The sequence below is a fragment of the Cetorhinus maximus genome, chromosome 22, assembly GCF_964194155.1.
Source record: "Cetorhinus maximus chromosome 22, sCetMax3.hap1.1, whole genome shotgun sequence".
Taxonomy (NCBI): domain Eukaryota; kingdom Metazoa; phylum Chordata; class Chondrichthyes; order Lamniformes; family Cetorhinidae; genus Cetorhinus; species Cetorhinus maximus.
The window spans coordinates 46,487,064-46,515,031 of NC_135900.1; the positions used below are offsets into that span (position 1 = coordinate 46,487,064).

Here is a 27,968-nt window from a genome sequence, read left to right on the forward strand (position 1 = left end):
TTCCTGCGTAGCCATGATTTTGAGGCCGGCGGGAGGACATCAAGGGCAGTGGGGGGAGGTTGCAGGGAAAACTCAGCAATAAGCCTGCTTTTGGCCTCAGTCTGGAACGGGAAGGAGCGCCTCCTTCACGGGCCCCCTCCCCTGATTGGGCCCAGCCCACCCCACCTAGGTCTGCCCCCGGTGTTCCTTCCCTGCCGGCCTTTCCAACTCGACCCCCACCTCCCTCACCATTCCCCTCCTCTGGGGCCTCCCCTTCTGTCCCCACTGGAAGACCTTCACATTTAGGTATCCTAGGGCTCCTTGCACTTAAAACTCATGAGACACAGTGGCCACAGTTCCTACCAGCACTGTTGGGACTACAGAGCTGCCAGCCAATCTGATTGGCTGGCAGCTCTCCAAGGTGAGTCTTCCTCCACAGTGAGAGGCGCATGTCCTGCCTCCAGCCAATTAATGCTCCACAGAGCATTAAATGGCTGCAGGGCTGCCAACATTGGGGGAGATGCGTTCCCCGCCTAATTTTTAAAAATCTGTAAATCCTAACTAATGTTACGAAAACAATGTCATAATATCAAAAATAAGTGCAAGAAAAATATGCTGCTAAGCCAATAAAATACTAAACATAATGATATTTACCCTAACAGGATTTAAGGGGAAAAGTTTAAATCCCTTAGCTTCAGCAATTATCTTATATAAAACCTACCCTGAAAATGTCATCTTCAGATGCAGCTGAAGCAGCCTCTTTCATTGCTTTTTCCAGTTCTTCTTCTGCTGTCAGGTCCCCAGATATTGCTCGACGAATCTCAGGGCCAATATCATGCAAAGTACGCAGACCAGCCTAGAAAGGAAAAAAGGGAAAAGAGAACGGTCTAAAAGTTTCTTTCTAAAGTGTGAAAATTTGCAATTGTATTATTGCTCTACAGATATTGTGGAGGAAATTTAATCCCCACTTCTCCTCAGCAGAAACCAGGCAGGGAGGCAGTTAAAATGGACCGTGGAACTTACCTACTAGCTTCAGAACACCATCTGCCAACTGCAATTGCTGGTGACCAAACACTTACCTGAAGCCCCTGGAGTCTTTCTTTAAGTATGCAGATCAAGCTCTGATGACATAAATGGAGCCCAACTACAAAATTGAACTGAGGCCTGAGTAGGGAGCAGTGGTGGCTTCTGCTCCAGATCTTAGCTGTCAGTAAGTAGATCTAGGGCCAGAAAAGGTCCAGAGAGGTATGTTCTTTTACAAAAAAAAATCCTTCTGGGCCAGGAAGATCAGGAGTATAAAAGTACATACAATAGAATTCTATTGCAAGGGCCCAGTCATCAATTTAGTTTATTTTAGTTGAAATTTCCGTTGTGCTTTCTGATTAGAGTCCAGGTAGGTTTCAAAGAGGGACATGCTGGGGATGGCACATATGTTGGTCCACAAATAGTTTAGCCTCCATTTGGTGTTTTTTGAATTTCAGAGAATTAGGCCTGGATTTTCATCCTCGAGGTGGGCAGGGGGAGTTGGGATAACTCCAGGCTCGGCCTGCTTGCCTCAGGAGAAAGTGCCCGCAAAGGCAGGATCTTCACTGCTAAGGGCTGAGTGCGGGCTGGAATCGGGCCAATCAATCCGGAACGGAGTGCAGGGAGAGCCACACAGGCTGCCGGGTGGGGAGATGGGCTGTTTAAAAGGCCCGCCTGGGTGCCGTGGGACTTTGTCCCAGTGAGAAAAAACACAAAGGCCCTCCAGCCCTCACCCATCACATCCCCTTCACCTTCCAACCACTCTCCATGCCCCATCCATGGCACCTCATGCCCCCTATTTTGTTTCTTTTTTTAATGATGCATACAGGCTGTCGACAATGTAGCTGAGCTAACTTTATTGATAACGCATTTTCCTAACATGAACACATATCTGTAGTGTCTGAACTCTATTAAGACAGGGTCCAACATGTGCTCTCTGACCTTCAACCTCCAGGTCAGGTGACCCCGTATATAGAACAGGGTACCGTATAGTATCTACTACTGGAGTCCACAACCACAATCAGCTATTATCATGACATTTCCTTTTTAAAAAAAACTTTTATACAATTCAAGTGCACAAAGTCTCATCTATTCTTTCTCACTCTATTTTGATCAGTCTATTTTGTCTTTTACTCATCTCTGTATCTCTGTGGTTTTTCACAATTCTTCCACTGGATGTTCTGAATAGTGACAGAGGTGATTTGGAAGGGCAAGAGGCCTTCTCCGGCTTGGTGTCACTATCACCCCTTGGATAGTTTTCAGGGCTCCCTGCCTTTGTCTGGTTATCTGTTGCCTCACTGGTGCCTTCTGGTTTTCGATCTTCAGCGATTCTTTCTGGTTCAGAGCAGGGTTGCGTTTCATTTGTTTTCTGTAAGAATTTCCGGTTTCTGCTGTACTGCTGTCAGTTTGGAGTCAGCACTATGTAAGACCTTGGTTTTCCTGTGATTCCAATGACAACAGCAGGATTCCAGATCCCTTCATGTTGAATCCTTACTGTCTCTCCCATGTTCAGGTCAGACAGAGGTCGGGCACCTCGATCAAAGTACTGTTTCTGCTTCTGCTGTTTCAGTTTGAGCAGGCCCTGCATGCTCTAGCTCACTGGCTGTTAAAATAACAGCTGGGATGCAGTTGGAAGTTTAGTTCTTAGTCTTCTCCCCATCAGGAGCTGTGCTGGAGATGATCCAATGCCCTCTAAAGGAGTATTCCTGAAATACAGCACAGCCAGGTAGGGATCTCTTCCATCCGCCTTTGCGTTCTTCAACAGGCATTTTAAGGTCTGCAAGGTACGTTCCACCATTCCATTGGATTATGGATATTTGGGGCTAGACGTAGTGTGGCAAAACTTCAAGTCCTGTGCAAATGTGAGAAACTCAGTGCCTGAGATTTGTGGACCATTGTCAAAGCTGAGTACTTCAGGTATGCCATGGCGAGCAAAAATTGATTTTAAATTATTTATTATAGTGATGCTCTTACTGTCATTTCTCAGCAGCACAGACTCAAAAAATTTTGAATAATAATCTACTGCTAGTAGGTACGTGCTGTTGTCAAATATGAACAAGTCCACTCCAATTTTCTGCCAGGGCCTCTCTGAAACACTGTGTGGTTCTTTTTATTGCCATTTACTGTACTTTTGGCACACTGCACACACATTCACCATTTCCCCGATTTGTGCTCCCATTCCAGGCCAATGCATTACATCTCGAGTTCATCTCCTGCATGTTTCTGTGCCGAGGTGTCTTTCATGTATGCGCTGCAGCATTTCTTTCCTCAGTGTTGCAGGAATTATGATCTTTTCAAATTCTTGAAAAGTATCCTTCTGCTACATGAAGTTTCTCATGAAATTTCCAGTGCTCTTGTGCAGCAGAAGGGTCTCCGCTCTGATATGTGGGCCAGCCAGTTTGCACAATCTGCTGCAGTTTTCTCAGGGCGGCGTTGTTCTTAGTCACTTCCCTGATCTCATCCAGTTTGGTTATAGCCGCAGATAAGTTCTTTGCAGCACGTGAACCTGTGCTTCCGTTTCTTTATCCTCTTCCTCCATGATGGGTAGATATACATCTGACAGTGTCTGTGATGTACATTTCCCAGCCCAGTTTGTATTTAACTCTGACCTGGTACTTCTGCAGATGCATTAGTAATCTTTGGATTCTTAGTGGTGCACAGTTCAGGGGCTTTTTAAGTTTAGCTTCTAAAGGTTTATGATCAAACTCTACCTCCACGTCTTTGCCATAGACAAACTGGTGGAAATGTTCCAGGCCAAACACAATTGCTAGCACTTCTTTCTCTATTTGGGCATACCACTGCTGTGTTTCAGTCATTGCCTTTGAAGCATTTGCCAATGGCACCTCATTTTGCAAGAGGACAGCTCCCAGGCCAGTCTTTGAAGCGTCCACTGAGATCTTGACCGGCTGAGTGACATCGTAATACTTTAACACTGGTGCCTGGGTCAGTGTTCTCTTCAGACTTGTCCAAGCTTCCTGATGACTTTGTTCCCAGCACCATTTCACATCATTTTGTAGAAGTTCTCTGAGAGGCGCTGTCAGGTCTGACATGTTCGGAATGAATTTCCTAAGATAGGCCACCATTCCCAAAAACCTCTCCAAGTCTTTCTTACATTTTGGGAGTGACATGTTCATGACTGCTTTGATTTTACTCTGGTCTGGTTTCAGTCCCTCACTTGTTAGCACATGTCCCAAGTACTTGATTTCATGAAGACCCGTTTTTCACTTTTCCTTCTTCAACTTGAGATCCCTTTCCCTAGCTCTGGCCAGCACCTGCCTCAGTCTGTGGTCGTGTTCTTCTCGTGAAGCTCCCCGCAACAGCACATTGTCAATATAAATTTCCACGCCCTCTAACCCTTCAAACAGCTGCTTCACTGTTCTGTGGAACACCTCTGGAGCTGAATTCATACCAAAAGGTAAGTGTAAAACCCTGTATCATCTGCATGGTTTGTTGGAGGTACAGTGATAGGAGCTGTGTTCATCCAGCTTGACCTGTCAGAAGCCTTAACTCACATCCAAGACTGAATAGTAAGTTTACATGTGATCTCTTCTACTGTGGGCAGCTGGTAATCCTCTCTTGATACTGCCTGGTTTCGGTCTCTGGGATCCATACAGACTCACAGATTCCCATCTGATTTTTATACAACTACAATTGCATTAACCCACTTTGTTGGTTCTTCAATTTTCTTCATGATGTGAAGTTTATCCATTCTGTCCAACTCTGCTTTCAGTCGGTCTCAGCATTACTGGTATTTTCCCGGGTAGGTGTGTTTTCGGTGTCACAGTTTCATCAATCTTGATGGTGTGATCTCCTTTTAGGCAACCAATCCCCTGGAACACATCTTTATACTCGCTCAGGGTGTCATCAGTGGTGACAGTCATTATTCTCTTGATTAGCTACAGATTTTCACAAGCTTTGGTTCCAAGAATGGGTTTTGCATCAGTTTTCATCACTATCAATGGAAGTGCTTGAGTGTGTTTTTTGTAGTTCACTTTAAGTGTGTGCTTACCTTCTACAGCAATTATTTCATCTGTATAAGTGGACAGCTTCACTTTTGTTTTAGTTAGCTGTTCTTCTTTGCTTATCTTATGGTGCAAGTTTATGGGAATGGCATTTGCTTGTGAACCTGTGTCAAGCTTGAAATTCACCATCATGATGGCTATTTTTAAATCAACCTTCCATTCATCTTCTTTGTAATTTGTTGTTATTGCACAACAAAAAGTTCAGTTTCTGTGTCTGTGCTACCATCTGCAGTCATGTGCACTTTCTTCGATTTACACATCTTAGTGAAGCGATTTAGTTTATCGGAGTTCTTACACTGCTTTCCGTAGACTGGACAACTATGTGGTAAATACTCTGCTCCGCATCGGCTGCATTTAAATGTTTTAATAGTAGTTTTGTTCTTTTTACCTTCAGGCTGTCTATTTATTCTTTCCTGGGGTCCTTTCTGCTTAACTGCATCTAACTTCTTGATCGTGTGCGGTTTATCATCTTCTGTCATCTGTTTAATTTGGCATTTCATTGATTCTGCCGCTCTGCAGACATTTATTGCTTTCTCCAGCGTGAGATCAACTTCTCCCAAAAGCCTTTCTCTCATTCATTTGGGATCCCGAAAATTATTCTATATCGAATGAATGATTCTTCAAGCTCTCCAAATTCACACGATTTAGCTCATTTTCTCAGCTCAGTTACGTACTGACTAATGTTGTCACTGCCTTGCGTGCACGTAAAAAAAACTGGTATCTTTCATAAGTTTTGTTTTCCTTAGGGCTGGAGTAAACTTCAAATTTTTCCATTATTCCTTTCAAGTCATTTCGTTTCTCATCACTTTCAAACATGAATGTGTTATAGACTTCCAGGGCTTCTTCCCCTGCTACATGAAGATGGAAGACTGTACCTGAGGTTCTTTTTTCTCACTGCCCATCATTGTGAGGTACAGCTTGAATTGCTGCTGGAACCTCCTCCTGTTTTCGACGAGATTGCCCTCTGAATTGAGCTCTGTCAGTGGTTTGAGAACCTCCATTGTTGCATTTAATTTACTTCTGACACTGTTTCTTGTTTCTTTTTTGATGATGCACACAGGCCGTAGACAGTGTAGCTGAGCTAACTTTATTGTTAACGCATTTTCCTAACATGTACACACATCTGCAGTGTCTGAACTCTATCAAGACAGGCTCCAACATGTGCTATCTGACCTTCAACCCCAGGTCAGGTGACCCCATATATAGTACAGAGTACCGTATAGTATCTAATACTGGAGTCCACAACCACAATCAGCTATTATCATGACACCCCCCCACCCCCCCCAACCCCTCACCCACCCCTATGTCCCCTCATGCCCCCTATGCCAAGGTCTGCTTTTCCATCCATGCCTTCAGGCCCCTCGTATGCAATATGCCAAAGGTCTGCCCTTTCATCCACCCCCTCAAGCCCTCTATGCCAAGTTCTGCCCTTCCACCTGTCCCCTCAGGCCCCTCATGCCCCATATATCAAGCTCTGGCACTTCCATGCCCACTGCACATTTTCTAGAACCAATGAATGCCATAGTGTCTCATGAAATATATATAAAAAAGCTTTAATAAAATGTAATCCATTGATAACTTTCTCCAATTCCTGAAAGAAAAGTCTGGACTGCAAGCTAATAAAAGTGTCATGCATCCAGGCCCTTTGAAGTTTCAAAACCAACAAAACACAAACGCTTGAAACGTCTTAACTTGTGTTAACAAACATTGTGAAATTGATTGCAGAGATTCAAGAGCTTGAGCTGTCAATCAAACAATGTTTCCTCTGGGAAGCAGCTAATAGCCACCTGTGCTCTCAGCCAAGTGTACATAATGAGGCTTGGCTAAGAGCCAAGAAAGCTATTACAATACAAGAACACTGTACTCTACACTGTCGCTAGAACAATAGCTACCTACCAAAGCTTTACCAAGAAGTGCTGAAGTTGTTATCGATGAAGCTTGGAAGTCACCAAGCTCAATCACCTATGATGCAACAGAAGCATCATTTGGTAAAGGCGCAATCTGCAACAAGGACCGGTTTGAGACCTACTCGGCTGAGATGATATCTGTCATTGATGCAAAAAACAGAGTTTACATGATGCACAGCATAAACCCAACAGCTAAAACACTGCACAATTTGAAAGTGGCCAAGACAACCAGGCAAAAGACAGGGAGATACTGCACGAACAAACACTGGATTAACATATGTCAAGAAATCCAAACTGCCTGTGACAATGGAAATTTACGAGTCATGTACGAAATGATCAAGAGGGCATTTTGTCCTGCCATCATCAAAGTTGTTCCCCTGAAGTTGGCAGATAGTGAAGTACTCACCGACAGAAGTAAACAGATGTCCCGCTGGGCTGGGCACTACTGTGAGCTGTACTCCTGTGAATCGAACAGCTCCCAGTCTGCCCTTGATGCACTCTCGCAGTTTCCTGTCATACATACGAACATACGAATTAGGAGCAGGAGTAGGCCATTTGGCCCTTGAGCCTGCTCCACCATTCAATAAGATCATGGCTGATCTGACCCTGCCTATCCCTGATGTCCTTTAATTCCTTTGTTAGTCAAGAATCTATCTACCTCTCCCTTAAAAATGACTCTGCCTCTATCACTGTCTGGGGAAGAGAGTTCCACAGACTCAAGACCTTTTCAGAAAAAAAAACACTCTCCTCATCTCCATCTTAAATGGGAGACCCCTTATTTTTAAACTATTCTGGTCTCTCCCACAAGAGGAAACATCCTTTCAGCATCCACCCTATCAAGCCCCCTCAGGATCTTAATAGTTTCAATAAGATTGCCTCTCATACTTCTAAACTCCAACGGATACAGGCCCAACCTGTCCAACCTTTTCTCATAAGATAACTCCCTCATTTCAGGAATTAGCCGAGTAAACCTTCCCCCAACTGCTTCTAATGCAATTACGTCCTTTCTTAAATAAGGAAACCAAAACTATACACAGTATTCCAGGTGTGGCCTCAGCAAAGCCCTGTACAACTGTAGCAACACTTCCCTACTTTTATGTTCCATTCCCTTTGCAATTAATGATAACTTTGCATTTGCATTCCTAATCACTTGCTGTACCTGCATACTAACTTTTTGTGATTCAGATACCAGGACACCAGATCCATTTGGGGACTTATCAGCTTTTAGTTCCAATAATTTTCTCAGTACCTTTTCCCTGCTGATTGTAATTGTTTTAAATTCCTCCCTCCCTTTCACCTCTTGAGTCACAAATATTTCTGGGATGTTATTTGTATCCTCCACAGTGAAGACAGGTGCAAAATATCTGTTCAATTCATCCACTATTTCCTTATCTTCCATTATTCATTCCCTTGACTCACTCTCCAGGGGGCCAACGTTCACTTTACTTACTGTTTTCTTTTTTAAATACATGTAGAAACTCTTACCATCTGTTTTCATATTTCTAGCTCGCTTTCTCTTGTACTCTAACTTGTCCCTCCTTATTTTTTCAGTCCTTCTTTGCTGTTTTTAAAAATTCTGTCTAATCTACTGACCTCCCGTTAATCTTCGCGAAATTGTATGCTTTTTCTTTCAATTTGATACCATCTTTAACTTCCATGGCTAGTCCGTCCTTCCCCTAGAGGCCTCCTTTCTCACTGGAATGTATCTTTGCTGAGTGTTATGAAACGTCTCCTTAAATGTCTGCTATTGCATCTCTACTGACCTGTCCTCTAAGCTAATTTCCCAGTTCACTTTAGCCAGCTCTGTCTTCATACCCTCATAATTGGCCTTATTTAAGTTTAAAAATACTAGTCTTAGACTCACTTCTCTCTCCATCAAACTGAGTGAAAAATTCAATCATGTTATGGTCACTGCTACCTAGGGGCTCCTTTACCTTGATCCTGTCTCTTTGTACATTACCAGATCTAGAATAGCTTGCTCTCTGGTTGGCTGTAGAACGTGCTGCTCTAAGAAACCTGAAAACACTTTATGAACTCATCTTCCCATCTATCCTTGCCAATCTGATTTGTCCATTCTATATGTAGGTTAAAATTAACTGTTATTATCACCGTATCTTTGTCACAAGTCCCCATTATTTCTTCCTGTATACCCTTTCCTACAGTGGTGGTTACTGTTGGGGGAGCCTATAAACTACCCTCACAAGTGACTTCCTACCTTTACTTTTTCTTATCTCTACCCAAACTGATTCTACATTTTGATCTTTAGAGCTAAGGTCAACCCTCTCCAATGTACTAATACCATCCATAATTAACAGCACTACCCCTCCACCTTTTTCTAGCTTCCTGTTTTTCTGAAATGTCATGTATCCTTGAATATTCAGGTCCCAGACACTGTCATCTTGCGGCCATATCTCTGCAATGGCTATCAGATCATACACATCTATTCCTATTTGCACTATCATTTCATCCGTTTTGTTACGAATGCTACAGGTATTTAGATACAGGGCTTTTAGTTCTGTCCATTTACTATTTTTGCAACCTCTAGCCTTATCTGCTAGCTCACTCATAAATTTGTATCCTCTGTCCCTTCCTGCCACGCTCTGGTTATCATTTCCCTTATTGCTACCTTGCTGTCTTGCCTTGTTTTCTCTCTTTAATTTATCACATCATCCCACACTTGATCCCTTGCCTCACTATTTAGTTTAAAGCCCTCCCTACAGCCCTAGTTACATGATCTGCCAGGACACTGGTCCCAACACAGTTCAGGTGAAGGCCATCTCAATGGTAGAGCTCTCACTTTACCCAGTACTGGTGCCGGTGCCCCATGAATCAAAACCCATTTCTGCCACACCAATCTTTCAGTCACACATTTAGCTCTCTAGTCTTATTTACCCGACCTCAATTTGCTCATGGCTCAGGTAATAATTCAGAGATTATTGCATTTGAGGGTCTGCTTTTTAATTTAGCTTCTAGCTGCTCATACTCCCTCAGCAGAACCTCTTTTCTAGTCCAATCTATGTTGTTTGTACCAACGTCAACCACTGGATCCTCCGCCTCCAACTGCAAGTTCCTCTCCAGCCTGAGTAGAGGTCCTGAACACTGGCACCTGGCAGGTAACACAGCCTTCCGAACTCTCATTCTTGGCTGCAGAGAATTGTGTCTAACCCTTTGACAACGCTGTCCCTATTGCCACTACATTCCTATTAGCTCCCCCCACTTGAATGGCTTCTTATACCACAGTGCCATGGTCAGTTTGCTCATCCACCTTATTGCCCCCACTCTCATCCATACAAGCTGCAAGAACCTCGAACCGATTGGATGATTGCAGGGGCTGCGGCTCCTCCACTGCTACCTTCTGGGCCCCCATACCTGCCTCACTCACATTCACACCCTCCTGTCCCTGACCACTGACCAAATCAGAAGACCTTATTCTAAAGGGTCTGACCACTTCCTGAAATAAAGTGTCCAGGCAACTTTCGCCCTCCCTGATGCACAGCATTGTCCACAGCTCGGCCTCCATTCAATGACTCTGAGCCGAAGCTCCTCAAGCTGCCGACACCAACTGCAAATGTGTTTGCCCCAGATCACACATTCTACAGTCGCAACACATCACCTGCCCTGCCATCTTTATTATGTGTTAATAATTTTTTTTCTCAATTAATTTATAATTAAGAAACCCTACTACTACTACCAATAAGCTTTACTACTGCGTGTAAACCTTACTACTAATAACACAACCTTACAATTACGAACAAATTACATGAGTTTTCTAATAGTAACATGCAAAATACTCACTAACCAATCATTTACCTGTTTCCCTGTGATTTAAAAAAATTTTTTTTTAGAACGCGGTTGGTCCACAGACTTGGCTAGCCTTTTATGAAGTCATGCCGGGTTCTCTCTCTCTCTTTCTCTCTCTCACTTCCCCTTGAGCCTCTTTATGAAATCTCGCTGGGTCCACTCTCTCTCTCTCTCGCGCTCCCCTTTGTGCCTCTTTATGAAGTCTCGCCAGGTCTGCACTCCCTCTTCCCCTCTCTCTCCTCTTCATGCCTCTTTATGAAGTCTCGCTGGGTCGATGCTCTCTCTCGCTCCCCCTTGCACCTCCTTATGAAGTCTTGCCAGCTCCACTCTCTTTCTCGCTCTCCCTCTCACCTCTTTATGAAGTCTCAAAGCGTGGATGAGTTAGATGAAGAACTCTCATCACTAGAGCTCGAGAAGGTCATAGTCCACCTAATGAACAAAATGGCACCTGGCAAGGACGGAATCCAGCCAAATTGCTCAAGCATGGAAAGTCTCACCTATTGCCACACCTTTATGACCTCCTTCTCTGATGGAAGGTAGGCTCCATTCCACTGGAGATGTGTGATGCCCAAATCATCACACTATACAAAAACAAAGACGACAGACTGCCTCTGTCAATTATGGGGGCATCTCACTCCTTAGTGTCAAGGGGAAGGCCTTTGCTAGGGTCATACTTAAAAGATTCCAACTACTTGCAGATTGAGTGTACCTGGAAGCATTTAGTGGTTTCCATGCTGACAGATCTACTGTGGATGTGATCTTCTCCTTACCAAGCTAAAAGGGAAGTGTAGGGAAGTGTATGGAACAGGGTGTACTCCTTTATCTTACTTTCATAGATCTCACCAAGGCATTCAACACTGTCAGCAGAGGGCTGTACAAGATTTTGGGAAACACTGGGTGTGCACCAAAGCTCCTCACTCTCATCTGTTCCTTGCATGGCAACATGTATTACACGGAAAGTTTGAAGGCTCCGCTTCCAACAGTTTTGGAGTGAAGAATGGAGTGAAACAGGGCTGTGTCTCAGCCCCCACTCTGTTTGGTATCTTCTTCTCCATGCTCCATGATATTCGCTTTCCCTGGAGATATGAAAGGAGTTTACTTCTACTAGGTCAGACGGCAAGCTCTACAATCTTTCAAGGTAAAAGCAAAGAGAAAACACATCCTGATCAGGGAATTCCTCTAGGCATGTGCTAGTTGCCACATGGAAACTCAGCCAGAAAGACTTACGGACTCCACCCGTGCCTGTAACTTGTTCTTTTTGATTATAAGCATCAAGAAAACTGTGGCCATGGGACAAGGTATTGCATCTCCACTCCTGATCACATTTAACAAGACCCCATTGAAAGTAGTTAGCAAATTCTGATTCCTTGGGTTCACACTGCCAGACAATCTGTTTCTTGATGTAAAGCCTGATATACGCATAGAGAAAGCAGTTACCACCTTTGCCTGACTTGCAAACCATGCAAGGGATAACACCAAACTGATCCTTAGGTCTAAGTTGATGTTTTATAAGGCTTGTGTTCTCAGAACCTTGCTGTTATGGCTGCAAAATATGGACGACTTATAGCTAAGAAAAGAAGCTCATTAATTTCTTCTTTGACTGCAGCACATTATGGGTATATCCCCGTAGGACAAAATCATGAATGCGGAAGTCCTCTCAAAGGCACAGCTCCCAAGTATACTGGCACTAAATCAAACAGGGGTGGCTTCAGTGGATCAGGCACATCTGAAGAATGGAAGATATTTGCATATCCAAGGACCATCTTTATGATGAGGTAGCCAGAGCTAGATGACCAGTGGGGCACCCAAAGCTCTGCTTGAAGAATGCTTGCAAATGTGACATGAAGGCCTAAACATCAACTACTGCATCTGGGAATCACTAGCTAGCAAAAGAGGGAAATGGCGACACCTCCTGTGGGCTGGCATGCACTACCACGACAACCAGTGGCTATAGTAGCTTGGCAACAGACACCAATGCCAAAATCAACAACCCACAACGTCACTTGGTGGCTTCATGTGTGGCACTTGTGGCAGAACTTGCCTCTCAAGGATTAACCTTCATAGCCATCAGCAAAGGTGCACCAAGCGAAGGCATCCTTAATGGATTGCTTGCTACATGTCCATCATTGCTTTTAAGTGGAAGGATGTCAACACAACACAAATTAGTCTTTCTCTATCAGTGATAAAAGCAAAGAACTGCGGATGCTGGAAATCCAAAACAAAAACAAAAACAAAAATACCTGGAAAAACTCAGCAGGTCTGGCAGCATCGGTGGAGAGGAGTATAGTTGACGTTTCGAGTCCCAATGACCCTTCAACAGACTCGAAATGTCAACTGTATTCCTCTCTGCAGATGCTGTCAGACCTGCTGAGTTTTTCCAGCTTTTTTTATTTTTGTTTCAGGTTTCCAGCATCCGCAGTATTTTGCTTTTATCTTAGAGGGAAAAACATACTTGACCTCATCCTCACCAACCTGCCTGCCTCAGAAGCATCTGTCCATGAAGTATTGGTAGGAGTAACCACTGCACAGTCCATGTGGAGATGAAATCCCATCCTCACATTGAGGATACCCTCCATTGTGTTGTGTGGCTTTACCACCATGCTAAATGGGATAGATTTCAAACAGACCTAGCAACTCAAGACTGGACAACCATGAGGTGCTGTGGGTCATCAGCAGCAGCAGAATTGTATACACGCATAATCTGTCACCTCATGGCCTCGCATATCCCCCATTCTACCATTACCACCAAGCCAGGGGATCAACCCTGGTTCAATGAAGAGTGCAGGAGGGCATGCCAGGAGCAGCACCAGGCATACCTAAAAATGAGATGCCTACCTGGTGAAGCTACAACACAGGACCACTTGCATGCCAACAGCATAACAGCAAGTGATAGACAGAGTTAAGCAATTCCACAACCAATGGATCAGATCCAAACCCTGCAGTCCTGCCACATTCAGTCGTGAATGGTAGTGGACAATCAAACAACTCACTGGAGGAGGAGGCTCCAGAAATATCCCCATCCTCAATGATGGGGGAGACCAACATGTGAGTGCAAAAGATAAGGCTGAAGTGCCGAGTGGATGATCCATCTTGGCCTCCTCCAGAGGTCCACAATTCGCAGTTGCCAGTCTACAGCCAATTCGATTCACTCCATGTAATATCAAGAAATGGCTGAATGCACTGGATATTGCAAAGGCCTAAGGGCCCTGACAATATTCCAGAAATAGTACTCAAGACTTGTGCCCCAGAACTTGCCAAGCCCCTAGCCAAGCTGTTCCAGTACACGGGGATTTATCCGGCAATGTGGAAGATTGCCCAGATATGTCCTGAACACAAAAAGCAGGACAAATCCAACCCAGCCGATTTTTTTGAAAATTAATTTATTGCCTACCCCTAATTGCCCTTGAGAAGGTGGTGGTGAGCTGCCTTCTTGAACCAATGCAGTCCATGTGGTGTAGGTACACCCACGGTCTTGTTAAGGAGGGACAGAGTTCTAGGATTTTGACCCAGCATCACAGCCCTTTAGTCTACTCTCGATCATCAGTAAAGTGATGGAAGGAGTCATCAACAGTGCTATCAAGTGGCACCTGCTTAGCAATGGAGGCAATGGTGTAGTGGTATTGTCGCTAGGCTAATAATCAAGAGACCCAGGCTAATGGTCTGGGGACCTGGGTTCAAACCCTGTCACGGCAGATGGTGGAATAAAAATCTGGAATTGAAAGTCTAATGATTGTTGTGAAGGGAAGGAAATCTGGGAGCCTACATTTGACTCCAGGCCCACAGCAATGTGGCTGATTCATAAATGCCAATCTGAACGGGTTGGGCAATAAATGCTTGCCTTGCCAATGAATGAATAAAAAAAAAATAACCTGCTCACTGACACTTAGTTTGCGTTTGACCAGGGCCACTCAGCTCCTGACCTTATCACAGCCTTGGCTCAAATGTGGACAAAAGAGCTGAACCCCAGAAGTGAGGTGGGAGTGACTGCCCTTGACATCAAGGCAGCATTAAGGAACCCTAGCAAAACTGTAGTCAATGGGAATTAGGGAGAAAACTCTCTGCTGGTTGGAGTCGTAGCACATAGGAAGTTGGTTGTGTCTATTAGAGGTCAATCATCTCAGTTCTCAGACATCATCATTCCTAGGCCCAACCATCTTCAGCTGCTTCATCAATGACCTTCCTTCCATCATAAGGTCAGAAGCGGGGATGTTTGCTGATGATTGCACAATGTTCAGCACCACTCGTGACTCCTCATATACTGCTCATGTCCAAATGCTGAATCCCCACCATCAACATCCTCGGGGTTACCATTCATCAGAAACTGAGCTGGACTAGCCATATAAATACTGTGGCTACAAGAGCAGGTCAGAGGCTAGGAATTCTGCAGCGAGTAACTCACCTCCTAACCCCCCCAAAGCCTGTCCACCATCGACAAGGCACAAGTCAGGAGTGTGATGGAATACTGTTCACTTGCCTGGATGAGTGCAGCTCCAACAACACTCAAGAAGCTTGACACCATCCAGGACAAAGCAGCCCACTTGATTGGCACCCCATCCACAAACATTCACTCCCTCACCACCACTCACAGCAGTTTGTACCATGTACAAGATGCATTGCAGAGACTCACCAAGCCCCCTTAGGCAGCACCTTTCAAACCCACAATTACTACCATCTAGAAGGATAAGGTCAGCAGACACTTGGGGATACTATCACCTGGAAGTTCCCCTCAAAGCCACTCACCAGCCTGGCTTGCCAATGTGAGAGATGGATGAGGCACCTAATGCTGGTGTTCCATCCATTTCTGGTGAGCAGGGAGGTTCAAGCAACCTTCATGTTGGTGGATGACCTGCAGCATCATGCATCTGGGGGCTCCTCTCAGGGCGCTCCTGATGATGGCCGCAGCAACTCCCCCCCCGTGCCAGTGATCATTGCATCTGAAGACACTACGTGAATGAGGAGTGCCCTCCCACCCAGTCGGGGTCTATGTACCAGAGATGACCGCCCAAGTCATCAAGGTTGATGGGGCCTCAGAGTCAGCAGCCTGCCTCCAATCCAGCTGCCAATGAGGGGGAAGCACCAAGACGTGGCACTCGTAAGTGGAAATTTAAGTCACTATGATCACAATAATTTTTCATTGACATGGTGCATGTTTATCTCATGTTTCAATATTAAAACGTGAGATAATCTGCAATGGCCTTAGTGTGCTAATGCAAGTGTTAGGGAAGTGGCCTGGGAGTCATGTGCAAAGTTTCTTTCAGAGATAGGGACATGAGTTGGGGGTGACAGGAGTGCCTCATCAGCACCGATCAGTAAGGTGGCATTTCCCTTCCCATCACCTTGACTCCTTGCTTTGGAGTCCCAACTGAAAGTCCTCTGAATCAAGGCCTCCTTGGTCTCCCTGCCTCCAATAAGGATCCTCAATGCTGGATCTTGCTCCTCACCATGGGGCTGTTCAGGCTCCTCCTCAGACGCAGGATTGGAATCATCCTCTACGTCCTCTGGAACAGCATCGCTGTCTTCATCCTCAAATGGCCCCGCCTTGAAGGAGCCAGATTGTGTAGGGCGCAATAAGGGAGACGTAAGGAAAACGATGTTTTCCAGAGGATATTGCAGTGATCCCCCTGAGCAGTCCAGGCAGTGAAACCTCGTCTTGAGCGGGCCTACTGTTCTCTCAATTATTGCTCTTGTAGAGGCATGACTGCAATTGTAGCTCTCCTCGGCTGGTATCCTTGGATGTCTTAGTGGCGTCATCAGTCATCTTTTCAGTGATAGTTTTTGTCCTCCAGCAGCCAGCCATCCAACCATGCTGGTGCAATGAACAGCCTTGGCGCCTGGGAGTGAATCAGGATGTAGGCATCATGGCAGCTTCCTGGATACCTGGCACAAACCTGCACTATTCATGAGGGGACTCTTGGGATCACACACAATTTAGATGTTTAGAGAGTGGAAGCTCATTTTATTGACAAAGGCACCCAGCACTCCCACTGGCGTCTTAATGGGCACATGCATGCAGTCAATGGCTCCCTGAATTCTCAGAAATACGGCAATTGCAGCAAATCATCTGGCTCACTTTGCTTGGTTGGCCTCGTCTGTCCTGAAATGAATGAAGGTGTTGACCCTTCGGAACAGTGCATCTGTAACCAACATGATGCAGCTGTGGGCAGCGGATTGTGAGACTTCACAGAGATCTGCCACTGACTCCTGGAACGAGCCTGAGGCATAAAAGTTCAGGGCCACTGTCACCTTCAGGGCCACTGGCATAGGGTGGCTACATACACAGTGGAGACAATTTCAGAGCCGATCATGTCGTAGCTAGAGGTGACAGTGTCCCTGGTGAGGCAGAGTCTTCTTCGACACTGAACCTCTGTCATGCCCAGGTAGCTGTCATGATCGCTACCTGTACATTCTACCTGCTGGGCATTGGTGACTTCTCCAGGCCCTTCCCCCTTGCAAATCCTGCTGCCTGCTACCCCTCCTGGCTGCGCCTCTCGGTCCAGAGGCCAGACTCTGGGATGGTGCCTGCAGGCAAATGGCCTCCTCTCCCTTCTTGCCCTCTCTTCCTCTTCTGAGGAGGTTCCTCCAGCCAAGTGGTGGGGAGGTCAGTGGTGGTGGCACCAAATGTTTGCAACAGGACTAGACAAAAGAGCCCATCAAGCAGCAGCGTCGAACAGCTTGAAAAAGGCTAGAAAAGACCTTCATCGCCATTAAATAATTTCTTTAGGCATTGGGACATGTTTGTGCTTTGGGCTGAGCTTAACAAAACCGTGGGACAGCAGCAACAGTGTCATTGATTCTAAGATTAACGACAGGGCATGGCCATCAAAGGAAAAACAAACAAGTGGAGCCACAGAATTTAAGTCCTGAAGAACTGGGCAATCCTGAATTTTTATTCCTGCCACAGATATCATTGAAATTTCTGCAAATTTCCATCCCTGCATTGTAAGGCAACAGACCTCCTTACTGAGTTCAATTTGTTCAGGCAATGGATGGAACTGTTTTTTGGACCTGGCTATCTCTGAACTAGAGAAACAAGCCATCAAAGTCAAAACAACGAAAGGAAACAAAGCTCTCCACAAACTGTTTGTAAAGACAAGCAAAATATGGTCTACACTGGAAGACTAGTTAAGAGTTAACTTAATTTTCCCATTAACTGTCTCAAATTTATGTCTCTCAGACAGCAGCCCAAGGAGACAATAGATCACTTTGTGAGCCTCTGCAAAAATTGGGAGCTTGATTGCGACGTTTCAGAGGCAGAACTGGCGGATAAAATCATCAAACTCAGGATAGCTTCTACACCTATCAAAGCATATCGAAAGGATCTTTTGGACCAACCCAAAAGTTACATCTTGAAAGCATTAATAAAAAGCAGAAGCAAGTATGAGGTAACCCTTCTGGGTAGACAGAGTGCACAGGCACTGTGCACCATGTCAACCATTGGCATGGTAGCCAATTCAAACAAACCCGGTAAGCAATGCAAGCGGTGTGGTCTCATATATGGACCCAGAAATTATCCAGCTTTCCACAACATGGAAGCACCAATGCAGTAAACCAAAGCCAGAACAGATGGCTTGACACCGTGACAAGGCATACCATCTGTCCTGTGAAGCAGCATATGGCTGAGGAGAAGGCAGATGTAGCTGCTACTGGTGTTGCTCTTGCTGCTCCCAGTGCTCTGAGTGTTGCTGGTGCTGCTTCTCTTGTTCCTCATTAGAGGTGCAAGGTCGAGCTGCATAAGCTACTCCCATGCTACAGTGAAGGCTGACAGCAGGGAAGTACAGATCAAGGTGTGCGAAGTCCAAGACAGGTGAAAATTCTGCCGAACATTGCCAGATGATGCTCCAACATTTCTCTCCAGGTGGTTTTCAATCGACTTTACAAGGTGGAACAATGACATTCTGGAATTGGAGGATTTATGAGAGGTGATCTTATTGAAACATACAAGATTCTGAGGGGGCTTGGTAGGGTAGATGCTGAGAGGGTGTTTTCCCTTGTGGGGTATCTAGAGCAAGGGGACACAATTTAAAAATAAGGGGTCTTCCATTTAAGATTTAGATGAAGAGAAATTTCTTCTCTCAAAGTCTTTGGAATTTTCTTCCACAGAGAGCAGTGGGGACCGGGTCATTGAATATATTCAAGGCTGAGTTAGACAAGTTTTTGATCAAGGGTGTCAACAGTTATGGGGGCCAGGCAGGAAAGTGGTGTTAAGGCCACAATCAGATCAGCAGAATGGGGGAGCAGGCTCGAGTGGTCAAATGGCCTACTCCTCCTGCTATTTCTTATGTTCTTACAGGGGTAAATTCACAAATTTCAACCTCCTCATGGTTAACAGCACTGGAGAATTGGCACTGCAGTGTTCGAATCCTATCTCTGACATATGCTCTCAGTGGAAACACAACACCAATAAATTTACGCAATGAAGTCTTACAAAGAAGTGCCTTATATTGACCAAAGAAACTGTGTGCTGTGATAATTAGGTTTCATGATACTGCAAAACATTTTACCATGTACACAAGTCCTTGCAGATGTGGTTAAACCCACATTTGTATAGTCCCCATGAGTGCTAAGTTACCCCTTCTGTATGTTCTGGGACTTCATGGGGGCGTTGAAGGCAGTACATCTGTTAACTCTAAGATAAAAGCAAAATACTGCAGATGCTAGAAATCTGAAACAAAAACAGAAAATACTGGAAAAACCTAGCAAGTCTGACAGCATCTGTGGAGAGAAAAACAGAGTTAACGTTTCGAGCTCGTATGACTCTTCTTCAGAACTAAAGAGAAGTAAAAATGTGATGAAATTTATACTGTTTAAGGGGGGTTGGAGCAGGTGAAGCTGGATAGAAGGCTAGCAATAGGTGGAGGCAAAGAAGAGATTGACAAAAATGTCATGAACAAAAGGACAAAGGGGTGTTAATGGTAGTGGTACTGGCTAAAGGAGGTGCTGATGGTGGCATTAAGGTAAGAAAGCAGAATGTGACAATAGCAGGGCAAGGGTAAGCACTCTGGAAAGAGCAACATGAACAAGTGACAGATGGCTTTTGTAGGGGACAGTGGTGGGAGAAAAAGATCGAAAATAGGATAAAAGGTAGGGATAAAACAGTGAATAAAATGAAAATAAATAAAAATAAAAATGTGGATAAAAAATGAAAATTAAAAACAAAAATGAATATTGAAAAAAGGGGATTAAAAAGGGTTGAGGGATGGAGGAGAGAGTTCATGGTCTGAAGTTGTTGAACTCAATGTTAAGTCTGTAAGGCTGTAAAGTGCCTAATCGGAAGATGAGGTGCTGTTCCTCCAGTTTGCGTTGGGCTTCACTGGTAGGAACATTGCAGTAGGCAAGGACGGATATGTGGGCATGAGAACAGGATGGTGTGTTGAAATGGCAAGGGACAGGAAGGTCTGTTTCTGGGTCATGCTTGCGGACAGACCGAAGGTGCTCTGCAAAGCGGTCACCCAGTCTGCATTTGGTTTCTCCAAGGTAGAGGAGACCGCATTGGGAACAGTGAATGCAGTAGACCAAATTGAAGGAGGTGCAAGTGAAGCGCTGCTGATGGGGGGGCTGAAGGGAAGATGTGTTTGGTGGTGGCATCATGCTGGAGTTGGTGGAAATGGCAGAGGATGATCCTTTGAATGCGGAGGCTGGTGGGGTGAAAAGTGAGGACAAGGGGAACCCTATCATGGTTCTGGGAGGGAGAGGAAGGTGTGAGGCACGGGAGATGGATCGGACACGGTTGAGAGCCCTGTCAACCACAGTGGGTGGGAAACCTCAGCTAAGGAAGAAGGAAGACATGTCAGAAGCATCATTTTGGAAAATAACATAATTGGAACAGATGTGATGGAGGCGAAGGAATTGAGAGAATGGGATGGAGTCCTTATAGGAAACAAAGTGTGAGGAGTTGTAGTTGAAGTAGCTGTGGGAGTTGGTGGGCTTATAATGAATATTGGTGGACAGTCTATCACCAGAAATTGAGACAGAGAGGTCAAGGAAGGGTAGGGAAGTGTTGGAGATGGACCATGTGAAGGTGATCTGGAGTGCAAAGGGACTTGGGAGTCCTAGTCCAGGATTCTCTTAAGGTTAACTTGCAGGTTGAGTCAGTAGTTAGGAAGGCAAATTCAATGTTGGCAATTATTTTGAGAGGACTAGAAAATAAAAGCAGGGATGTGCTGCTGAGGCTTTATAAGGCTCTGGTCAGACCACATTTAGAATATTGTGAGCAATTTTGGGCCCCGTATCTCAGGAAGGATGTGCTGGCCCTGGAGAGGGTCCAGAGGAGGTTCACGAGAATGACCCAGGAATGAAAGGCTTAACATATGAGGAACGTTTGAGGACTCTGGGTCTATACTCGATGGAGTTTAGAAGGATGAGGGGGGATCTGATTGAAACTTACAGAATACTGAAAGGCCTGGATAGAGTGGACACGGGGAAGATGTTTCCATTAGTAGGAGAGGCTAGGACCAGAGGGCACAGCCTCAGAGTAAAGGGAAGACCTTTTAGAACAGAGATGAGGAGAAACTTCTTTAGCCAGAGAGTGGTGAATCTATGGAATTCATTGCCACAGAAGGCTGTGGAGGCCAGGTCATTGAGTGTATTTAAGACCGAGATAGATAGGTTCTTGATTGATAAGGGGATCAAAGGTTACGGGGAGAAGGTGGGAAAATGGGGTTGAGAAACTTATCAGCCATGATTGAATGGCGGAGCAGACTTGATGGGCCGAATGGCCTAATTTCTGCTCCTATGTCTTATGGTCTTATGTGATGGAGGGGTGGAAATTGGAAGCAAAATTGATACATTTTTCCAGGTCCAGACAGAGCATGAAGCTCACCGCAACAGTCAGTGATGTACCGAAAAAAGAGTTTTGGGTGGGCGTCTGAGTAGGGCTGGAACAAGAAATGTTCCACATACCCCATAAAGAGACAGGCATAACTAGGGCCCATGCAGGTACCCATAGCCACACCATTTATTTGGAACAAGTGAGACAAGTTTAAGGAGAAATTGTTCAGTGAGAGAACAAGTTCAGCCAGGCGGAGGAGAGTGGTGGTGGATAGGGATTTTCGGGCTGCTGTTCAAGGAAGAAGTGGAGAGCCCTCAGACCATCCTGGTGGGGGATGGAGGTGTAGAGGGATTGGACATCTATGATGAGGAGGAGGCAGTTAGGGTCAGGGAACTGGAAATTGTTGATATGACGTAGGGCCTCAGAGGAATCACGGATGTAGGTGGGAAGAGACTGGACAAGGGGAGAGAGAACGGAGTCAAGATAGGAAGAAATGAGTTCCATGGGGCAAGAAAATACTGACACGATTGATCTACCAGGACAGTCCTATTTGTGGATTTTGGAGAGGAGGTAGAAGCGGGTTGTTAGCTCTGTTAACTCCTGTTAACTCTGCCTGATGTGTCCCTATTATTTGCATTACTACTGTAGCAGATACGTCCAAGTAAAAATTGTCTCCTGCCACTGCTTTTACATTCTAGAGCTCGTTTCTATTTGGACCTTTCTCACACCTGTTTAGTCTCTGTTGCTTTCTCAACCAGATATGATTCTTTCTGATTCTCCTCCTCTAACCAAGATGATTGCTGTTGTTCTGATCCCCAGAACTTCTAAATGGGAGAATTATCTGTAGAGACATCTAATGCTGTACTAAAGCCCAATGAAAGTTTGCGAGAATTTTGAACTTAAGAAAGTTGACCACTAAAGTAGTGTAAATTAGTTATGGACAAAGAATATTTAGAAAAGTTTTGAAGAAATTATGTATTTGTTATTGCAATACTTGTGAGACAGGCTTAATGCTAATGCAAAGGAGAGATTGCAAAATTTGCCTCCACCTTACGCTGGCCTTCTATCCAGCTACACCTGTTAAACCAGCTACACCCCCTTAAACAGTATATATTTCACCACATTTCTACTTCCCTTTAGCTCTGAAGAAGTGTCATACGGACTCGAAATGTTAACTGTCTTTCTCTCCACAGATGCTGTCAGACCTGCTGAGTTTTTCCAGCATTTTTTGTTTTTGTTTCAGATTTCCAGCATCCGCAGTATTTTGCCTTCATCTACAAGTTTAAATAAAACAATTCAATACTCGCTAGAGCCACAGAAGTCAAAGGAGGTGTCAGGTAAGTCCATGATTCACAAGGTGGATGATTATTCTTCTTCCCACATTAAAACCTTTTTATTTTATATTCCTGTGTTGGATTTTGGTTGATTTTTGTTTACAATTTTTTTGGAATTGTAATTTTCTGTATTACACATTATTGATGTGCTTTTAAGTCCTCAGATGTTTGAACTACTTAGGACTCTGTTGACTTCCATGACATTTTTATTCTGACTACCTTGACAAATCTCAAAAGCAAATATTTTAGTGCTAAAGCTCAGATCATTTATATAGTTAGGTCAAGTTGATCACCCAGAACAGTAAGGTGCTTCAGAGGTACCTTCCCTAACCTGCTGGAAGATGGTGGAATAACACATAGCCACTCCAACAGAGGCATCCTGCTGTCCTTGCCAATCGGAAGAGAATCTGCAGTTATTTCTTTTTCTTGCTTCGAAGAGAGGAATTTTCCTTTCTCATGGAACTTTCTAAGGCACTCCCAAAAGTTTGAATGGAATTCACATCAGCTATCATCTGGCAAGAGTTCAGTTAAGGACTTGGGCGGAATTTTCTGGTCCCGCCAGCAGTGGGTTTCGTGGCAGGCGGCTGCAGAAAGTTCAAAGTCAGGCCCAAAGTCTGAATTCTGCAAAGTCAGAATTTTCCCCCTCAGTAATTCCAAGGCAGGCTGATGACGGGTTGGCTTTCCTGCTGATCCATGTTGGGAACCTTATTTGCATGTATTAGCTTGTCATGAATACTCATTAAATATGCAAGTGGCTGGAATCACATTCTCCCCCACAATTATGTGCCACGTCAGCAGGAAATTAGACTGGTGTGAATCACGGCTGGTTATAAGTGGCTTGCAGTTGTCCACCTTCACTTTGCTCGTGACTTTGAGGTGAGTGCAACGTTCAAAGCCTACCTGCAACTGCGCTGTTCCAAGTTGTCAACAATGGCAAAGCTGCAGCGTAAGGTGAGACTGGTGGGGGTGTCTAGTGGGTCTGCTCATGGTGGGTGCTGCACCTCTCCGGGAGGACCGCACTCAGTGTGTGCTGTGGCTCTCAGGCAGGGCTGCACTCTACCAACAGAAACCAGCATGGGGACTGGGGTGGCACAGTGGGGAGGGCAGTTTGACAGATACATGAGGGCGAAGGGAACATTGGAGGATTGGTGGGGCATAGGGGGAAAGATGGCAGGCAGGGAGGTGATTGCGGTGGGAAAGCTGGAGCCCGAAATAGAAGGGGTGAATGCAGGGATGTGGGGGTTAAGGCTTGCACAAAATGGAAGGGTTACAGAGACTCATGGAGTGGGGGAAGGAAATGGTGTTGTGGTCAGTCTGAAGATACAGGGGGGTTGAGTGTCAGACCGTCATAGTCCCAGGACTGAAGCCAAAAGATCGAGTTGAGAGATTAAAGGCAGTTCTGGGGCTATGTGGACCTCATAGTTAGGTTGAGAGAATAATAGCTGTCCTGGGGCTCTGTGAGCCATGCTACAGGGCTATGCATGGCATGCATGACGTGATCTTGCTCCAGGTTGGGGCAAGGCCTTTGTGCTCAATGGAGGTCAGGCACAGCTTGGTGTGCAGGGCGTGGTCATTGTCCCACAGTAGGTCATTCTGGGGTGGCAGGCTCCATTCTGGGCTGCAGATGGGATGGTCATGGTCAGGGGAGCTATCTGACTGTAAATGGGGAAAAGGTAATAAAGGGGAGATACTCGAAGCTCTCATGGGGTGGGGAGTTGGCGGTTGCATCTGTAAGTGACTGTGCACACAGCCTCAAAATGGGGAGGAGTGAGTCCACATGGGGCATGGGGACGTCTCCAGTGATGGGTTCAGGGGGAGGGCAGGAATGTCCACAACAATAACTATGGGCTCTAGGGTTAGTGGGGGTGGCTGGAGAATTACCAGCGAGAGATCTATCTCTCATCATGGGTTCCAGGATGATCGGAGGGACATGAACAGTGACAGGGGAATGGTCAAAGCTGGTCTAGAAGTAGAAGTACAGCATTACTATCTTGAGACCCTGAAACAATGATGCAGTTTAAAAATACTGTAAAGAAATCTTCAAGGAGGGGTTCTGAGGCAGTGTGGGAGGAGCCCATGGCTGGACTCAGCTGCCTTTTGAAGGGGCAGCCTCATACTTATTAGATTTTCAACATGGAGAGGAAGGGTCACTCTTTTGAACTCATGAACACTTTATTGAGAACTGACAGTTGGAACCACTAAGTAATGGTACACTTTTACACAACACAATAGTCAATGAGCTCACATTAGAGGTGGTCTCATCAAGCATTTAAACATCAGGAGTGTGAGAAGGAGAGAGATATCCAGCCATTAAGGAAGCACAGCAGCTGGATATCTGCAAGATGCTCCATCAAACCCTGTAAAATGCATTGTCCAATTTACTTGGGTTAGGGACCAAAAGGCATCCAGTTATTCAAAAAGTGCAAAGCAGGCTTAATCTCTAATCAAAAACAGACATTGTATGAGTACTTTTAGTGAGGGTGATTGTAGCATGGCAGTGCTGAAGCCTCTTCCATCCTCTATGGGATTGAGATGTCAGGTTGTTGGGGTGGCTTCTTAGGCACCGATAACCTGTGAGGGAGCGCCTCAGCTACAAGGCTGCAAAAGGGAAAAGTGAGTAGCGCAGACCACAGCACTAGATCATGACAGTGGCTTTCTGGCTGAGAGTGGGAGGTCTACTATAGTTGGTCAATGTAAATTCATGTGTTGGATCTATCTGTCCACAGGAAGGAGGATTTAATAATGGAGGCTGCACTCAATGCCACCTTCTTGATGGCAGTGCTCAGATTGAGGAGGAGAAGAAAGGCCCAGTGCCATCCACCACAGCTTGGAGAGGACCCCCAGCCTGAGGTGCATCCCAGGGGAGCCCCAGAAAGAACCAGAGGCTGAGGAGATCAGATCCATCTCACGGAGGTGGCTGGCATGACCAAGGGTCCACCGAAGATGCATTTCCTATTTGGAGATGAGTGAGAGATAGTGCCGTGCACGTCAGCAATTGTCAAGAGATATGGTGGATCATATCTGCCACATTCTGTGGGAGGATCTAATGCTGCATGGACTGGCAGGCCATCCTCTGCCAGTGCCCCTGAAGGTGACCATTGCACGTAATTGTTTAGCAAGTGGCTCATTCCAGGAATTCATAGGGGACCTATGCGACACCTCTCAGTCCTCCACACATAAATGTATAAAGGAGGCGATGGGGTAAGGCTGATCATTATATAAAGTTCACAATGCTAGCCATGCTGCTAGATTTCTGGGACTTGCGGCGATCTCAGGCTTCTGCAGAGCGCGGGGTGCAATCGACTGCAAACATGTCGCTTTAAGAGCTCCCTGGCAGCATCCCCTGATTTTCATTAACAGGAAAGGGTTCCACTCTCTCAACATTCAGCTGGTGTACGATCATCAGAAGCACACCATGCATGTTTGTGCCAGGTACCCTGAGTTCCCACAACTCCTACATCCTGAGTCACTCTCAAGCGCCACAGATATTCGAAGGGCTGCAGCGCTTACAGCGTTAGCCGCTGGGTGACAAAGGGTACCTGCTAAAGAGGTGGCTCATGACACCCGTGCATCAAAGTACCTCAGAGGAGAAATACAACATGGTGCATTATGCCACAAGGTCCATCACTGAGCAAAGCGTTGGCATCCTGAAGACGTACTTTTGTAGTCTGGATTGCTCAGGTGGGGCTCTGCAGTACTCTCCACAGAGGGTTTCCTACATCATCGTGATGTTGCGCCCTGCACAACCCTGGTGCTTCAAAGGGGCGATCACTTGCCAGAGGAAGACATGGAGGAGGCTGAGAGCTCCTCGGACGATGAAGACCTTGAAGGGCAGTAACCTGAAGAGAGCGATGATGGTCAGCGTCCATGTGAGGATGCCCTCACAGCGTCACCGTGAAGAAGATGTGCCCGTGACACTCTGATAGCCACAAGGTTCCAGCAGGAGTAAGGTGCAGGCAAGGAGACCCAAGGCGCATTTCCCCTGTCCCTTAGTGCCATTCCAGTGACCGGAAACGCCTTTACAAGCAGTGACATCACAAGCAGGGTCAGCAATTGGCCTTGGGCCTGCAACCCTCAAGGATGAGGATGTCCTCATCTCTGAAAAGATCAGCAGCCAAAGCTGTGTATAGCCACTGTTGGAAGGGAAAGGCAGCACACTAGTGCAAAACCTTCATCAACTGCACACCAGCGCAAAACCTGCAACAACTGATGCAGTTGTGGCCACCTGAATGAGACACTGTGCGGCTACAGAGACGCGCACATGGTTGTGGAAACCGTAATAGCTGCAGGACCTGTGCTTTTGCACAAACTATAAAGACAGATCAGTGTTGATTAAACAACATAACTTGTAAGCCTCTAAGACACATAAGCACAGATAACTCTATGGCGTGTTGTAAGGTCTAAAGGTTCTAAGCTCAAGGATTCTCAAGAAAACAAGCCAGGGGTTATCTTTCTTTAAACCTAAACTAAAATAATGCAAATTTCTCTCTACCTGGCTGAACCCAGAATGGGAACAATTCACCACCTAATTGAAAGTCAAGGAATTAGTGAAAACAAAATAATAGCTGAGTGGCACAATAATTGTGTCCAAAAGTAGTTGATGATTTTGTGATTTCAAATTGTTAAACTCTGTATTTTAAATAAGAAATCCCATCATTTATCATAATTCAAAAAGTACAATGTTCAAGTACACTGGTTTCACTGCATATGTTTCACAAGGTAAAAATTAAAGTTAATATAGAAAGTATGCGCTATATCAATGATTTACTTTTATTTAAATTAGTACATTGGTGGAAATTTACAGCACAAGCAGCACTTATCAAAAAAGTATAATATTTAAATTAAGAAAGATTTCTCAAATGTACCTGCAGAGAGAGTGCGTTTTTCTGCACTGCTTTCCCAACAATGCCTTGTTCTTTGCGCTTCTTGAATTTTCTAAAATAATCCTGGATTAGGAAGGTGGCATAGAACTTCCCAACAGTAACTTCATCATCTGGAATATAAAGATATTGTATACTATTTTGCAGACAGGTTAATTGAAGGCAATCAAATGCAACACTATGTATTTTCATACACCTTTACAGTAGGAACACAGCAACTTTGTTCTGAATTAGGAAGTTTGGAACATTATCAA

At 45.2% G+C, this 27,968-nt stretch overlaps 1 protein-coding gene across 1 annotated transcript in view; it reads right to left on the minus strand.

Moving 5' to 3' along the window:
* cacna1c (calcium channel, voltage-dependent, L type, alpha 1C subunit) overlaps positions 1-27,968 on the minus strand; it is a 1,337,968-nt gene that overhangs the window by 98,081 nt on the left and 1,211,919 nt on the right. The window contains exons 41-42 of the mRNA XM_078568241.1: positions 27,700-27,827; positions 701-835 (exon numbers count right to left, since the gene is read on the minus strand). Of these exons, the coding sequence (XP_078424367.1) occupies positions 701-835; positions 27,700-27,827 (263 nt within the window). The remainder of the gene's footprint in view (positions 1-700; positions 836-27,699; positions 27,828-27,968) is intronic.